Below are 18,355 nucleotides of genomic sequence, written 5' to 3'. Positions count from 1 at the left end.
GTTGTCTTAGGCAAGTGAGTTTGTTCAAAATTGTCTCTGTTCACCCCGCAGAAAGCAACGTTGGACGCGGAAAGTCATTGGATGGGTGACCGTGTTTGGCAGCTTGACTCCTGGGAGTTTCTAGGACATCAGTCCTGCCCCACAACGAAAGACATGTGATGCATGTGGTCTCATCTTAGGCAAGTGAGGTTCTTCAAAATGGCCTCTGTTCACCCAGCAGAAAATGGGTACCCGGTGGGATAAGTCATGAGACTATAACCTTCTAGCGCCTCACGGGCAGCTTGGGTTATCTGTGGTAATAATTGTCTGTGCTGTGAGCATGCTGTCGGTGTTGATTTAATATAAATGCACTAATTAAATACATTTAATAATAATAATAATAATATGACGGCGATTCCAGACCCGTCTCGTCATAACAGACCGGGATAACTAAAGCACAGGACACTCTCGTGTGGCAGTCATCGATCCCCGTGCCGGCAATAACCATCTTATATCTGATCTCTTTGACCTCAGCAATAAATAGTAGCAACATTTATTATGAGTACTGTGTATATTTCAAAGGTCATGGGCGCAAGAAGAGGCTAACCTACACTCACTTGGACTACCGAATCTTCACAATAGCCTTGCGTTTCATCCCCACGTCTGGCACTGTGAGGAGAGTGTGTCAAAGAATATTGTGCGGAGAGTGTGTCAACGAATATTTTGCGGAGTGTGTGTCAACGAATATTGTGAGGAGTGTGTGTCGACGAATATTGTGAGGAATGTGTGTCGACGAATATTGTGAGGAATGTGTGTCAAAGAATATTGTGAGGAGTGTGTCAAAGAATATTGTGAGGAATGTGTGTCGACGAATATTGTGAGGAATGTGTGTCGACGAATATTGTGAGGAATGTGTGTCGACGAATATTGTGAGGAGTGTGTGTCAACGAATATTGTGAGGAATGTGTGTCAAAGAATATTGTGAGGAGTGTGTGTCAAAGACTATTGTGAGGAATGTGTGTCAAAGAATATTGTGAGGAGTGTGTGTCAACGAATATTGTGAGGAATGTGTGTCAAAGAATATTGTGAGGAGTGTGTGTCAAAGAATATTGTGTGGAGAGTGTGTCAACGAATATTGTGAGGAGTGTGTGTCAACGAATATTGTGAGGAATGTGTGTCAAAGAATATTGTGAGGAGAGTGTGTCAAAGAATATTGTGTGGAGAGTGTGTCAACGAATATTGTGAATATGTGTGTTAACGAATATTGTGAGGAATGTGTGTCAAAGAATATTGTGAGGAGAGTGTGTCAAAGAATATTGTGGAGAGTGTGTCAAAGAATATTGTGAAGAGAGTGTGTCAAAGAATATTGTGTGGAGAGTGTGTCGACGAATATTGTGAGGAGTGTGTGTCGACGAATATTGTGAGGAATGTGTGTCAAAGAATATTGTGAGGAGTGTGTGTCAAAGAATATTGTGTGGAGAGCGTGTCAACGAATATTGTGAGGAGTGTGTGTCGACGAATATTGTGAGGAATGTGTGTCAAAGAATATTGTGAGGAGAGTGTGTCAAAGAATATTGTGAGGAGAGTGTGTCAACGAATATTGTGAGGAGTGTGTGTCGACGAATATTGTGAGGAAGTGTGTCAAAGAATATTGTGAGGAGAGTGTGTCAAAGAATATTGTGAGGAGTGTGTGTCAAAGAATATTGTGAGGAGTGTGTGTCAACGAATATTGTGAGGAATGTGTGTCAAAGAATATTGTGAGGAGAGTGTGTCAAAGAATATTGTGAGGAGAGTGTGTCAACGAATATTGTGAGGAGTGTGTGTCAACGAATATTGTGAGGAATGTGTGTCAAAGAATATTGTGAGGAGAGTGTGTCAAAGAATATTGTGAGGAGAGTGTGTCAACGAATATTGTGAGGAGTGTGTGTCGACGAATATTGTGAGGAATGTGTGTCAAAGAATATTGTGTGGAGAGCGTGTCAAAGAATATTGTGTGGAGAGTGTGTCAAAGAATATTGTGAGGAGTGTGTGTCGACGAATATTGTGAGGAGTGTGTGTCAACGAATATTGTGAGGAGTGTGTGTCAACGAATATTGTGAGGAATGTGTGTCGACAAATATTGTGAGGAATGTGTGTCGACGAATATTGTGAGGAGAGTGTGTCGACGAATATTGTGAGGAGAGTGGGTCAACGAATATTGTGAGGAGAGTGTGTCAAAGAATATTGTGAGGAGTGTGGGTCAACGAATATTGTGAGGAGAGTGGGTCAAAGAATATTGTGAGGAGAGTGTGTCAAAGAATATTGTGAGGAGTGTGTGTCAAAGAATATTGTGTGGAGAGTGGGTCAACGAATATTGTGAGGAGGGTGTGTCAAAGAATATTGTGGGGAGAGTGGGTCAACGAATATTGTGAGGAGTGTGTGTCAAAGAATATTGTGAGGAGAGTGTGTCAAAGAATATTGTGTGGAGAGTGTGTCAACGAATATTGTGAGGAGAGTGTGTCAAAGAATATTGTGAGGAGGGTGTGTCAACGAATATTGTGAGGAGAGTGTGTCGACCAATATTGTGTGGAGAGTATGTCAAAGAATATTGTGTGGAGTGTGTGTTAAAGAATATTGTGAGGAGAGTGTGTCAAAGAATATTGTGTCGGAGAGAATGTCAACGAATATTGTGTGGAGAGTATGTCAACGAATATTGTGTGGAGAGTATGTCAACGAATATTGTGTGGAGGGTGTGTCAAAGAATATTGTGCGGAGAGTATGTCAACGAATATTGTGCGGAGAGTATGTCAACGAATTTTGTGCGGAGAGTGTGTCGAAGAATATTGTGTGGAGAGTGTATCAAAGAATATTGTGCGGAGAGTGAGTCGACGAATATTGTGGGGAGCGTATGTCAAAGAATATTGTGCGGACAAGGCTATATTGGTGACCAGAAAATTACGTCTCGACGGGTCTGAGATAATAATCATGGGAAATATCAGCTTTTGCAGAGTTTCAATGTACGATTCCGGCCGATATATTAATCAGTATTCACTTGTGATGGTAGAAGGTGTTCTACAAAAGGCGATCGGACCCTGCCCAACCGATGGCAATCGTCACAAACACATGCAAAGGCACGACAATTGTTTATCGGGGAAAAATATGGTAACATATGGTACAATTTTAAAAAAGGAATTTGATTCAGGCATATTTTTCATCACGTCAAATTTGAAAAATCGCCTACGCATGCCTGCCACAAAACTTTTTGAAAACTTTGCTACGAATGTGGTCTCAGTGATCGAACAGTTTTGGAGAAAGAGTCATATAAAGCTGTTTGAGCTTCTGGAACTGTGAAATATTGCTTGATACATAGTGAAAACTTACTATTCGAAAGTTGAAATCTTCTCTCATGTCTTTGCCATTTACCATTTCGGTGAAAACCACGAACACTGGTATGGAGCCGACATACCAAGGAACATAATCACGATGAATCTGGGATTCGAACCCACGTTCATAGGATCCTGTCGCGTCCAAGGGAGTGAATGTGTGAGTTTTGTTTTACGACTCTTTTAACAATATTCCAGCAATATCATGGCGGGGACACCAGAAATGGGCTTCACACATTGTACCCATGAGGGGAATCGAACCCGGGTCTTCGTCTTGGCGAACAAACACTTTAACCACTAGGCTTCCACGCCACCTCGGCTCGTCCAAGGCAGGCAGTGAGTGAGTTTAGTTTTTACGCCGCTTTTAGCAATATTCCAGCAATATCACGACGGTTCGATTCCCCACATGGGTACAATGTGTGAAACCCATGTGGGGAATCGAACCAGGGTCTTCGGCGTGACGATCTAACGCTTTAAACACAACCCTACAGCACCGCCCTTTGTCCAAGGGAGGCAACTTATCCATAACCTACCCATTTGATATTGAGTCAGGGTATGTTCAACCACTATAACTGTCCTAAGCCAATAACACCCCCGTACAATGAACGGTATGCGATTGATGTCCCCTTCCACATTGAAAGTTATACGATTCAACTCGCCGATAAGTAACGGTGTTCACAAAAGCTTGACTGGGTCACCGTGACATAGCCGAGACGACAGAAATCAGACGACGCCATCCAAAGTGAATAAAACGGTTTGACCTTGACCTTTGGGGCTTTCATTAAGTTATCATTCGCGACCGATGTCACACGTATGCGATACGCGTCAGTGCGCATGCGTTTTCAGCTGGCGAACGGTTAAAGTTTGATAGGAAGGTCTTTGTTGAAGACGAGATAAGATCCAATGGCTTTTTATACGTGGATTGTGATGCTTGTTATGGCCGTAGGGTACATAGTGACTGGCTTGATAAAGTTATTTCCTGGTATGTCCTAAGACTAACGCCTAGTCTCTGAATGAATACAATTTTGCTGGAAAAACAAATAATTCCTTTTAAATTTAAAAGGACCCCATGAAATGGGAGATGAATGTGAGGAAATTTAGACTTGCTTCATTAAAGGCTTTAGCACTGCAAAAAGGACTGGGCGCAATATAATGCCAGACAGCAAGAGGGTTAAAACAGCACGCTGCGCATCGAGACACAAGAACCACACCTATACCTGCAGCACGTCAAATGGGTCCAATAGGATCTAATGATGTCATTCGTTTATCGGTTTGGCACCAATGACGTCATTTGCAAGGGACATAAGCCATGGTGTGTTTATTGTGGACATAGATCTCTCGGTAAATGTGCAAAATGTGATTCGGTATAATGCAAAAGGTAAATTAGTTACTTATGATATCTGTACTGTTTTGGCTATGAAACTACTTGACAAACACTTATTATGCTGAAAAAGGGCAAGACAAAAAGGTTAATTTTCGTGTAAAGTTGCCCTTTAAAGGCTTTAGCATTGCAGAAAGGGCTGGGCGGAAATATTGCTGTTCAGGAACTGAGAGACGGACTATTTTTATATATATTTTTTATAGTATGTCCTGTGAAATAACTGTTGTCGAAATATTTGTATTTGTTGTTAAGCCCACAGTCGGCAATATTATAGTTATCTGACAGGGGCCTGCAATTAGTCGTGTTTAAAAATTGCGCTAGTGATTGACATTTACCAACAGTGACTGAGGTGGTTTAAGCCATTTAGTATCTTGTTTAATCTGAGTGAGTGAGTTTAGTTTTACGCCGTACTCAGCATTATTCCAGCTATATGGCGGCGGTCTGTAAATAATCGAGTCTGGAACAGACAGTTCATTGATCAACAGCATGAGCATCAATCTGCGCAATTGGGAACTGATGACATGTGTTAACCAAGTCAGCGAGTCTGACAACCTGATCCCGTTAGTCGCCCCTTACTACAACAAAGTCTGGGACAGAGAGTGAGTGAGTGAATGTAGTTTTACGCTGCTTTTAGCAATATTCCACGGCGGGGGACACCAGAAATGGGCTTCACACATTGTACCCATGCGGGGAATCGAACCCGGGTCTTCGGCGTGACGAGCAAACGCTTTAACCACTAGGCTACCCCACCGCTCCTCTGGGACAAAGAGGATGCTGTACTTAAAAATGATCCGAACACACTTAGCGGAAACAAGGAAATGCCTTCTAATTTAGCCGACAGATTCAGATGACGCCTAGACAGACGTCCAGCTGGCCAGCAATGACGGTGTAATCTGATACGCTCCCATTCAACAGGATACTGGTCAAGCCAGTGGACACGTGCTGTAGATGGCATGGTGGTTCATGGAGCGGTCAGTGAGATAACGCTTCAGAACGTCCATCAACGTTTCTTGGTGGATGATACAGATATCGAAGACGTGGTATCAGAAGCCCCTCCGGTCTCGTGTCCATCAAGTGGAATAAGATATTTCTGAATCCTTCACCAATGATACATGGCTGAGCCACTGTGTCCAAAAGGTGTGGGGAAGTAATATTGATTGTGTTATTGAAATGAATGTCGATCCAAACGTGTGTGTTCTGTCTACCCACTAGCCTTGTTCCAAGACTGTACTGAACAATAAGCCAATGGATGTATAGTAATTCTATCCTTTAAAGAGGCAGGTTTTGATAGCGGACATATATCTGTTGTATATATTTTTTAGAAATCATCATTTAAACTATTAATTATCATCATCTTAAAGACTTGTGCAAGTCTATCTACCCACCTGCAACATCAGATATACTGTGTAGTGACATTTTTTAGTGTTTTTTTGTTTGTTGTTTAACGCCACACTCAGGAAAATATCCCAGCTATTTGACTGCAGTCTGTAAATAATCGAGACCAGACAATCCAGTGATTTACATCATGAGCATCGATCCACGCAGCTGGAAAACGATGACATGTGTCAGCGTGTTAGACTAACAACTAGTCTCTGAAATCAACATATTTTACAGAAAAAAGGCTCATAGTGAAAAAAATCAAAATATAATGAAAAGGAGCCCTGAGACTTTCTTCATTTCAGCCTGAAGCTGTGGAAATCTAGAGTTGCCACATTTTCTAGACTTGCGTGGGATTTCTTGGATATATTTGCTTGAGGGTCTGTATGGCAGGCTGTCAGCCTGTCTGACTCCCCGATCCCGTCAGTCGCTAGCACTGTGTACGTGAAATAGGGGATACGTGATTGTTTGAGGCAGATTTTTTTTATTTTAACGTTTTTTAGAACCTAGAACACATTGATTTTTCGGAATATGTAGTATTACCAGCGAAAGAAGTTACTTTCAATACTCAGCCCCTAACAAAACATACCGCCAGACTCAACTAACTCAGTTATAAGCAGGATTCAATCTCCAATCGACTAGATCATTAAATCACATTAACTCACTCAAGTTTTAAGAATCACAATCATTCTGTCAGAAATAACAGTAAAATGTCCACAACACCCAAACTTATCGCAAGGAGGGGGTGTACAGTTTGAACTTCTGAAATAGGCTCGTAAAGTTACAATAAAACTTTAAATGTCATCATCAGCTGCGCGTATTTTGAAAATTTTTTTTTCATCTGAACAAACAAAGAAAATCCAATATGGAGTTGTGAAAAATAAAACGACGGGGGGCACTGACATTTCGGCTAAATACCGGAAGATTGCGATAATTCACGAACTTAACGTATGTTTCCGTCACGTAATCGGTTGTTTCCGTATCAAGTAGAAATGTCAACAGTATAGCCTCCTATAGCTTCCTACGAGTTGGAGTGGAGCTTTTAAGAAAAATATTCGCGTAATTTGACTTTATAAATATTCTAATGGAAACGCGGTAAAACAGAGAGATGGCAAATGCAGATGTTTAGGTGTGTCCGTTTTTAACATTTTACTAAACGTGCGTGTAGTGACAACCAAGCACACGAAAATATTAAAGGTACAGATTGGTGTTTGAGTTTTATTAACGGATGTAAAATTCAAGGATATTTCAGAAAATGAAATATTGTCTTTATTTATACAATACGTTAGAAATACCCAAGTTGATAAAAATAGTATGTGCCATAGAGCATATATCACGTCATTGTTGACCATTGGTCACGTCAGTTGGACGGCATTGTTGACAATCTCATTGTGACCAGGATTGACGTTTTATTATATCCCTTAAGTGTGAAAAACTGAGAATTCTGAGTTTGAGAAAAGTGATATTTTCACTGCAGTTACAGAAATCTGGTATGTCTACTGCAGGGAAAATATTACTTTGTCGGAAGTGCTTCATGACACCACAATATTTTCTGTCCAGCATCTTGTTACTCAACACGATAAATGGCAATTTAAACATATGCATTTCGCCAAATGCATTTGATCAGCAGCCAGGGACGTCGGATGGCTGGTCTGCTTGACAGTGCCTGAACCACATTATTTTCCCTACTGCCTAGCCCTCCCTGCAATGTTAAGCCCTGAATGAAGCAAGTCTAGATTTTACCATGTTCTCCTGTCTCACTGGGGCTCCTTTACAATTCAAATGTTTTTTTTGTTACTGTCAAAATTATATATATTCAGAGACTAAATTATGACCTCGCCGAGTCATTCAGACAAACCGACCAATCCTGAACAAAATAGTGAACAGACTGACAGTTGGGAGAATTTGAATTTCGTTGATCGTTCATGTGTCGGTGTCCTCGAGCCCTTCATAGCTGGTGATTGTTGACGTCATACAACGGTTGAGTATGTTTGTATTGTCACTCGACAATTCTATAGTGTCGTGAGAGGACGGCTTCCGCACCAGATATCCCTATTTCGATTTATGTTACAGTGTTTCACAGACAAGTGTTATTTTCTGTTTCAGTGTTTCACAGACAAGTGTTATTTTCTGTTTCTTTGACAACGGTATTAGAATCTATACCGAAACGTCGAATAAAGAAAGAAAGAAGTTGTTATCCATCAAGTATCACACCTTTCAAGTGTTATATTGACGTCACAATCAAATGACATCGCTAATCTTTCTGGAGCTGTTAGCTGTAGTTATTACACTGGTTATTATTGTTTACAGCTTGTTTGTTTGTTTGTTTGTTTGTTTCATTGCAATCACCCAACAATATTCCAGCTATATGACGGCGGTCTGTAAATAGTCGAGTCTGGACAGTCAACAGCAGTGATCAACAACATGAGCATCGATCTACGCAATTGTATAAGATGACATGTGTCAACCAAGCCAGCAGGAATGACCACCCGTTCCCGTTAGTCGCCTCTTACGACAAGCTTGGTTGAAGGATAACAGTAAATGCTAAGATTGCTTTGGCAGTATTAGGTGGATTCGAATCTCACGTTCTCCCTCGTCTAGATTCCTGATCTTTCAGCAAGATATACACATGCTTGTGGATTTAAACAAAGTAATTTTCGACATGCCTAGCTTTAAGATTTCTTCCACATTAAGTTAGCATGTGAGGTTAGTTTATTTTGTAACAGTAATTCATGCATTTATACCAAAGCGTGGAAGAAAGTACGCAACCACATGCCCTGGACGTTTTTCACCGGGCAAACCGACCCGGGTACAACCGGTCCACTCAGCCTTTTCCAGAATAGTTCATGACGAACTCGTGCATTCGTAACTACTCGTCCCTTTCCGTAACCTGAAAGTAGACTCGTGCCCCTCTCGTAGCCATGTCCCGGAGAAATATTCCCCCAGCCAATCAGAATGCGCGTATGTAGAGAAGAAATTGGGTCAAAATAGATCTTTGAAATATTTTTCATTTCGGCTTGCATAATTTTTACCCAGACACTTCAAGTATATTCTAATTATTGCATAGTCCTCCTGGGTTTCCTTAATTTTTATAACGAGGATATTTTAACATTATGGCGTAAGAAAATATTTAAGCATGTTAAATATACCCTTCGAGGTAATTTCCTTGGCGTGGATGCCGTGTGTGTTTGCCAAGTAAACTAGAGTTACATGTCCTTGAAAATAGTTCGGCGACTAGACTATTTCTTTCTCTCTGCGATTTTGCGCTCAGACAGAGCCACGTTCAATAAAATGACTACGAGGGATACGTGTCTACTTTCAGGTTACGGAAAGGAACGAGTAGTTACGAATGGAACTCGTGGCGTTTCCGCGAATATTTTAATACAAGTTACGGAAAGGGACGAGTGATGACGGCTATGACATCATGAGCAGCCACGAAGTAATGACGCTGCATGAGTGAGTGAGTTAGAATTTAACGTCACCTCGGCAATATTTCAGCCATATAGTGACGATGACGCTGCATGAGATCATGGTAAAGAACGCAACGTCAAATTTGTATGGCATATTTTTGCGTGTGACATAGCACAGGTACATTATTGGTCTACACACAGATGAAATCAAACGGAGACAATTTAAACTATAATACACGATTCGTGACTGGACAACCGTCGAGTTGTCTTGCGTCATGTGATAGTCACGTGACCGAAAACTGTTCCAATATAATGATAATAATACTGAAAATGCATATAGCGCTAAATCCAACCACTAAGTGGGTGCTCAAAGCGCTACAAAATAATAATGTTTGAGTAGAGTTAATAGTGCAGTGAAAAGAGATGCGTTTTAAGATGTGATTTGAACGTGGCAAAAGATGGGGACAGTTATAAGGCGAGGGGCAGTTCATTCCACAGCGATGGAGCACAAACACTGAAAGAACGCTTTCTATAAGAGGCCAGTCTATAAGAAGGAGTTTTCAATAAGAATTAGATTTCTTTTCTAAGATGCCAAATTTAATACTTTCTAAAGATAATTACGATTAATTTAAGGCAGAAAACAAACGACGGTGTCGGTCACCTAAATTAAGAATCCTCGCACAGGGCTAACTGGCGCGCTGTTCTATTGATGTTTCTGCCCCCTACGTTAAGACGAACGTTACCAGAAAAAAACAAATGATAACAGTTTGATGACGGTTTACATTCGGATTAAATATCTTCTCTGAATTATTTTAATTACATCTGTCATTAACGTAAACCATATGGGGCAATATGAACGTTGCATTTCTACTACCAGCGTAAGTTTAGATCAGTACATCCAGAGGAAGTTGAGTAGTCAAGCGACATTCCACAATTGCATTGTGGGAATGTAAACATTACGAACGTTACCGTGTCGCTGAAAACTTGTGAGTCGAAATGACACATTTTAACCGTCGTAAAACATAAACGTAATGTTTCCACCAGTGATGTTAGCTGCGTGAAGCAACAGCCAACCAAGAAACTGGATGCAACGGTGTAGTTTACTGTAGGAGGCCGTACGAAGCGATGACAACTGACATGCATCGTGACGTCGCTTACATTGTGACGTAATGTAAAATGGTTCGATTACGAGGGGGCAAACTAGAATGGCGCAGTGACGGGATAACGTCATGCAATTGTTACGTCATCAAAAAACTATACCTTTATTGTCTGATAATGTATTTTTTTTTCGATTGTTCTAACCGCTAGGCATCTTAGAATGCGCATTCTAAGATGCCTAGCGGTTAGAACAATCGAAAAAAAACAAACATGTTTCTACATGCGGCAACGGCGCAGCCTGTATTTGAAAGTAGATTTGGTTTTATTTTCCTCAATTTGACGACCTCGGTAATAAACAGAATATTACATTCGGGCCCATATCATACTCTCGCTCTCGCTTGGGAAATACAAACATTTAGGCACTCGTGTCGTAAACATAGCATGACATAGGCATTCATATAATATCCTCTACATATTTGGATTTCGTTTTCCCACATCAAACAGATCTTGCACGTGAACAAAACAATAGATCTTGAAATCAGTAAAAGGGGGGTTGCTCAATAAAGCATATTGTCCATTTTAAATCTAGATCTTGATATTGCAAGGAGCCCTTTGGGTGAAACATAAGTATTGTCCCTGTGCAAAAAGAATAGACATCTTAACGGTTAACTGAATCTCACTAAGACGGAGCTTGAGACAATGTGGTATTTGAATGACACTAATCAAAATCACTGTAGAGATGCCAATTTCTCTTAATTTTAGTCCTTCTGTTATAGGAATTATCCTCGATTATCGGGTATTGTTTTTTTTCTATTTTATTACGATAAATAGCCTGGAACCCAATCCACAAAGCGTTCGTAGCACTGCGTCATTCGTTAGCCAACGATATACTACATAGTTACGATAGGTCGTAACGTTACGAACGCTTTGTGGATCGGAACCCAAGACCCATTCGCCGACAAAACTTGGATCGGAAGTGACGTCATCATTCGTCTCTGCTACAAATACCATAGGAGTGTAATTAGATTGGAATGCTGTTTTTAGCATCATGTCATCTGAAAATGAAATGTTAAAAGCGAACTCGTAGCGAAGTGGTGCAGGATATTGATCTTAGTGAGGTGAGGTGAGGTGAGGTGAAATTGGGTTTAACGTCGTGCTTGAGAATATTTCACTCATATGACGACGTGCATGCGTGTGTATGTGTATGTGCGGCTGTTTGTACTAGCCCAGACTTAAGCTGGTTTTATAGTGCTAGCCCACTGAGATACCATGCCGCAGTGAAGCATGAATACCCCACTCAGACACATTATACTGACTCCGAGCCGACCAGTCCTTGTTGTACCCATTAATGCCGAGCGCCAGGCAGGGACCAACAAGTACCATATTTTAACGTCTTTTGGTATGACGCGGTCGGGGATCGAACCCGCGACCTTCCGCTCTCCCGGTTGATCTTAGTGGAACAACAATACAATACAATGTATTTTAAGGATATTATGAAAATGAGATCTTTTAAAATTTTAAATAGATTTTCCAAACAGAAATCAGATTTCATTACCAAATATTTATAATTGATAAAGTTCGTGACCACACTGACGAATATATCGTTGAATACGTTAAAAGAATGAGTTTCGTTCGATTTTTTCAAGCTTTGGCTGCAGAGATTCACAACCTGGTTTATGCAAAGTATGTCGGGTAATTGGCTCGTGGGCGGAAAGAAAAGTAATCTGACCTTTGCAAGCAACAACAACTAGTGGCATTTTGCGTTCATGGTTACACAAGTCCTACATTTGTTTCAGTCAGTTTACTACTTTGGTGCCAAGGTCACCAAGACGCCCCCGATAGCACTTGCGCAGATGATAACTCTCTGTTGTGGCAATTAATTGATTTTCTGAAAATGACTGCTTTTATCTAAATTACACAGCAATCTTAAGTATCATTCTCTTCCGTTTGAAAAACATATCAAAGAAAACATATCGGACAGCCTTGTTTTTTTTTTGTAGTAATGAAACCCGTGTAAAACACAAAAAGATCAGCATTTTCTTTGATATTTCTCTACTTCACGTCATGAATATTGATTGATGGGTATAAATAACATGGCAGTGAATGGCCTGGTTGTACCGGTTTATCTCCATCTAAGAAATGAGGGGAGATATTTTAAGTAGCAACGGCAAAAATAATTCACTTTTTAAGTAAACCCGGAACATGCTTGGGTATAAAAGGATTAACAAGATCTGCTATGAGAGTATTTGGTTATGAAATTACTCAAGGCCATATAACTCGTGTTATGTTGATCTGCTTTAAATGAACATAATTGCAAAATTGATTGTTGTAAAGGGCTCTGTACTCACGCCATGTTCACTGAGTGAGTGAGTGAGTGGGTTAATATTTTACGTCGCATCGGCATTGTTTATAAAGACCATACAGAGGCGAGACCAAGTCTGCACAGATACACATTTAACTGTTCTTGAGTGGTTTAGGCAGCACTCTTGGTGGGTTTTTTTGTTTGTTTTTTTAATGTATATGGGCCATTGAGGTAGCCTAGTGGTTAGGCGTTCGCTCGTCACGCCGAAGACCCTGGTTCGATACCCCACTTTAGTACAACGTGTGAAGCCCATTTCTGTTGATTGTCGGTTATTCTCTGAATATATTTGATTTAGTAGATACAAACAATTCCTTTTAAAACCTAAAAGGAGCCCAGTAAACAGGGAGATTCGGAACCTGAAAATGAGGAAATCTAGACTTGTTTCATTTAGAGCTTCAGCATTGTATAGATAGGGTCATGCAGAAGGGAAAATAATACGGTTCAGGGACAGTGAGACAGACTACCCATTTCTGATGTCCCCCATCGTGATATAGCTGGAAATTGCTAGAAGCGGTGTAAAACCATATTCGCTCCCCTAAAATATATATATCAACGCATATACACTTGTGGTTGGTTGTACAGCAAGCTCCTGTTGAAGATTAAACCTACGATCGCGAACGCGGCGCAAAATGTTCGCGTCGTAGACGCGATATCATCATCTTACCAGGCGCATCGATTCGCCCGACTTCTCTCAGGGACGAATAACCATTAATAAAGAAACAGGAAGGGACATGGAACTATCAATCATCGCGAACGCTGCGCGAAATGTCCGCGTCAGGCGCGCGATATAACACATCATCTCAGCCTGTGTATCGGTTCACCAGACTTTTCTCAGGGTATAATAATCATTAATGGGGAATTATGACGGGAGATGGAACTATAAATGATCTGAAGTAAGTGGGTATTGTTTTATGCCGTTTTAGCAACACTTCGGCAATTTCACGGCAGAAACATCGTAAATGAGCTTCTCACATCACCTCGAATGATTAACAGTTTTGAAATCCTGGTCCGCGGGGTATATGAGTGAGTTTAGTTTTACACCGCACTAAACAATATTCCAGCTATATGGCGGCGGTCTGGGCCAGACAATCCAGTGACCAACAACATGAGCATCGATCTACGCAACTGGTATACGATGATATATGTCAAACAAGTCATCGAGTCTGACTATCCAATCCCGTTAGTCGCCTCTTACAACAAGTATGGGTTACTGAAGATCAATTCTAACCCGTATCTTCACGCGGTCTGCAATTTTATCTGTCATGAACACTCTCAGTGACATCTCATTATTCCGGAAACCCCAACTTCACCGACGACACCAGTGAACGTCTACATATACAAAAAGCGTTCGCTTTTCGCGTGGAAAATCCGAGTTCGATTCCGCACATGAGTATACAGTCTGTGAAACCCATTTCTGGTGTCCCCTGCCGTGATATTGCTGGAATATTGCATAAAAACTCACTCACTCACTCACTCACGTGGTCGTTCTTCCGTTTTATATTAAATCTCTGCATCAATTGACTGTTTTTATTCTATATTCAAATAAAGTTTTTTAATTGCGTTTAGTGATGTCATACACATACAGGTGAACGTTTATTGATGTCATCTTCATTAATGTGAATGACATACAGGTGGACGTTTATGGATGTCATCTTCTGTAATGTGAGGAACACAACATTTTGGAGTATGTTCTCACCCATTCATCGGATGAATTATATTACACACTATGTTCTCACCCATTCATCGGATGAATTATATTACACACTATGTTCTCACCCATTCATCACTATGTTCTCACCCATTCATCGGATGAATTATATTACACACTATGTTCTCACCCATTCATCGGATGAATTATATTACACACTATGTTCTCACCCATTCATCGGATGAATTATATTACACACTATGTTCTCACCCATTCATCGGATGAATTATATTACACACTATGTTCTCACCCATTCATCGGATGAATTATATTACACACTATGTTTACACACTATGTTCTCACCCATTCATCGGATGAATTATATTACACACTATGTTCTCACCCATTCATCGGATGAATTATATTACACACTATGTTCTCACCCATTCATCGGATGAATTATATTACACACTATGTTCTCACCCATTCATCGGATGAATTATATTACACACTATGTTCTCACTAATTATATTTCTCACCCATTCATCGGATGAATTATATTACACACTATGTTCTCACCCATTCATCGGATGAATTATATTACACAAGTTATATCCATAACGTTCCACCTTCAGGTTTCAAGCATACTTGATCAGAAATTATTGCATTTACTGTAGGTAATGCTGTCATTCGTGGACATGTTCTCATATTTTATCAGTTTTATTTATTTGCTGTTTAGCTGCATGGCGGCGGTCTGTACATAAATCAGGATCAGATAACCCAGTCCCAGTGACTGATGTCACGAGCATCGATTTACGCCTCTGGGATACATACGTCAACAAAATAAGCGAGACTTAAACTGATCCAGTTACAAGTTATGGATAAATACGAAAACATATTTATCCATGTCAAAACGAAATTCGCTGACTGTAAAATTCCGATTTTGTGATAAAACACCAATTTTGCTCATTACTCTGAACAAGCAGGCTTTGTCTGTTTCTCGAGTTCAGAATTATTATAATTCCCATCCTGACTGAATATTTGTGTCACTCAGTGATATATTATACAACAAACAAAGAGGTTCAGTTAAAGATGTACATTTTTCCATGTAATTTTCGGGATCGGGCTTAAATATGTTGAATAACATGTGCCCAAATCACTTTCAATACTGAAGAAAAAAGCGATTTGCGCATGCGTGCGGTATAGACTAAAGCGCTATATAAATACCCATATAATAATAATAATAAAATATGTTCAAACAATTTGTGTACGTGACATTTAGTTAAAAAAGATGCAGATATCAAAAACCCAATAGTCATTGTTCACTGGTCGTTTAAACTACATTATGACATAATTTGTCTGTTATGATCGACTACTGTTATTAACATGGAACGTGTTGATTGACGGGTGGTGAGAGGTTACGTCATGCCACGTGACAGCCAGGTGTTCGTGTGTAATGGGCGATAATGTTGTAACTCCATACGGGGCTTCGCACAAACACATGTCGAACACATCAGCTTATATATGTTCACATATAGGCATTCATGATTACGTTTCGTATGGATGCAATATTTCATTCCGTTGTACGATTTAACCGTAAAAACGTGAAATGTCAACAATTCCCTGTTTAATAATCTGATATAGAACTGAAATTGATAAAATATCAGCAATTATGCTAACCTTTAAATTCTATTAAAGGGCGTTAACACACGATTAGTTTCATGTTTTTACTTTGTGAATAAACAATGTGTGAATAATAAAACACATATTCTGGCACAATAATGTTGTGAATTCAGAAATATCGGCAGAAATTGAAAGTACGAATTGTCACGTATACTTATGAAACGAAATCATGCAACTGAGCGGTATGCTCTTAGATGTCATATTTTCAAATTCATTTAAAAATGAAACTTAAACTAAATAATAAGACAATCGTCAGCTATAATTTTGAAAAAAAACCAACACAATAACTTTTAAGCATAATTTTACAATTTCCGTAGAAATACTTTCAACATTACAATAAGCTAGCATGGGTTAAAGTTGTCTAAACTGAAAAGTATCAATGGAGGCGTAATTTATTTTCTTTAAAATTCGGGTCATCACATAAATTTTGTTAAGCGCATTTCAAGACTTGCAAACATCTGTGGGTCAAGACACCTGTGTTTTGACAAGCCTATTGTCCAGTATCACTGGACCTTGGCCTGAATGGCTGTTCAGTGATGGCTTGCGATTGACCCTGAGTAATTGTTCACATTTTGAGGGTGAAATTCCCTGGGCCATTTGACCAGATGACCCAGTTTACAAGCGAAACAAATAACGCATGTGTCCATTTGCACCAAAATGAACAGCTAAACTTTCATAATCTTTAAGCACCACGCATGACACGGTGAGTAGTATATCTATTTTACTACTCAATAAACAAGAACGTAAACAAGTATTTTCTTACCTTTTCCAACCTAGAAAGATAGCCATCGCTAAAATGCAGACAAGAAGCAAAGCCGCGGTCAATATAAGAGAAGATTCACCAAAGTAGCTCAACATCTTTGAGAGTCCGTCAGCTACAATCTTGCAAATAATCGATCTCTGGGGTAATATACCTTCCAATATTGTCAGCATGAAGGTGAATGAATTGTAATTTGCGGTGTGAATTATGGGTAAAAGAGGCGGAGTCAAGACGGTTTGATTGACACATTTCTAAGTACGTACCTATTCTTAGCCAATAGGGGTAAAGTATTCCCAAACGAGGGCCATGTTTGATATGCGCGCATGGGAGATCTCGATTGGGCCACATTTGATGTTTACTTGTGTGAAATGATAACTGTATGAATTACGGTTGAGTGAACATTGAGTGTCGAGCTAACCCAGTCAACACCAAGAACCAACCAGAAAAGCCTCCTCCCCCGATGATAATAATGGGCTGGTCCGAACAGCTTCAGTGCTCTGTGTTGAACAGTGTGATGGAAGGTCTTTCGTAGACATGATGTTTCTAGGATGAGGAAATTTACGCTTACCTTTTCTCGTGGACAAATTATTAGCTGTTAACATATTTTACTTTTCCTAGCCGCCCGAGTTTTATCCTTCCACCATGGGTAAGTAGACATTTTATTCGTAATTTTTTTCTTCGTTTGCAGAAATATTAGCAACGTTCGCTTCACACTACCGGTAGCAGATCATATCTTTATCAGTGCGAGTGTTGCCGGTTCGACCTTGACATTAGTTTTTGTACACATGGGGTATAGGTATTTCCTCCTGTAACTCATGCGTTTTGTAAATTACAACCCATTTATTTCAGAATATGCACATCCCTCGAGTACCGTTAGCTTGAATTTGCGACTGCACTAGCGCATAGCGCATGCATATTGTATTCAAAATGGCGGGACGGGTCGATTGAAGACACATCAGGTCAAACACAAGCGATTTACTCGATTCTAATGCACATTCCATTCATCTTAAACAAAGGGAGGAAGATACTGTTATCCTTTTGAGTGGCTTGTTATTTTGTCTCATCCTATGAAGTCGTGATCACCAGTTATCAACCATGGAATCTTGTCAATAGTGTACCAGACCGATAACGGTACATAGTAACAATACTGCTACTTGTAGCTTTGCAAATACCTGTATATTGAGCAGAAATATTCGATATATTTCATTTATATTTTCAGTACGTTTAGGTCATGATTTTGAATTTATTCTTTCATTTCTTTCTGTGATCAATTAAATAATTTTGTTTGTGATTAA

General features: G+C 39.9%; 2 protein-coding genes across 2 annotated transcripts in view; one reads left to right on the top strand and one right to left on the bottom strand.

Annotated features, from left to right (window-relative positions):
- Positions 1–17,226, bottom strand: part of LOC124271651 (failed axon connections homolog) — a 33,733-nt gene extending 16,507 nt beyond the window's left edge. Inside the window, exon 1 of the mRNA XM_046706800.1 lies at positions 17,064–17,226. Coding sequence (XP_046562756.1) covers positions 17,064–17,158 — 95 coding nt within the window. The 5' untranslated portion in view covers positions 17,159–17,226. The remainder of the gene's footprint in view (positions 1–17,063) is intronic.
- A 166-nt stretch (positions 17,227–17,392) lies between these two features.
- The window catches only part of LOC124271647, a 134,817-nt gene continuing 133,854 nt past the window's right edge, over positions 17,393–18,355 (top strand). The window contains 1 exon segment of the mRNA XM_046706798.1: positions 17,393–17,706. The gene's annotated coding sequence lies outside the window, so the exon portion shown is untranslated.

Source organism: Haliotis rubra, unplaced genomic scaffold (genome assembly GCF_003918875.1).
Source record: "Haliotis rubra isolate DU_JTF1 unplaced genomic scaffold, ASM391887v1 Scf162, whole genome shotgun sequence".
NCBI lineage: Eukaryota > Metazoa > Mollusca > Gastropoda > Lepetellida > Haliotidae > Haliotis > Haliotis rubra.
This window is presented reverse-complemented; position numbering and strand designations above follow the sequence as displayed.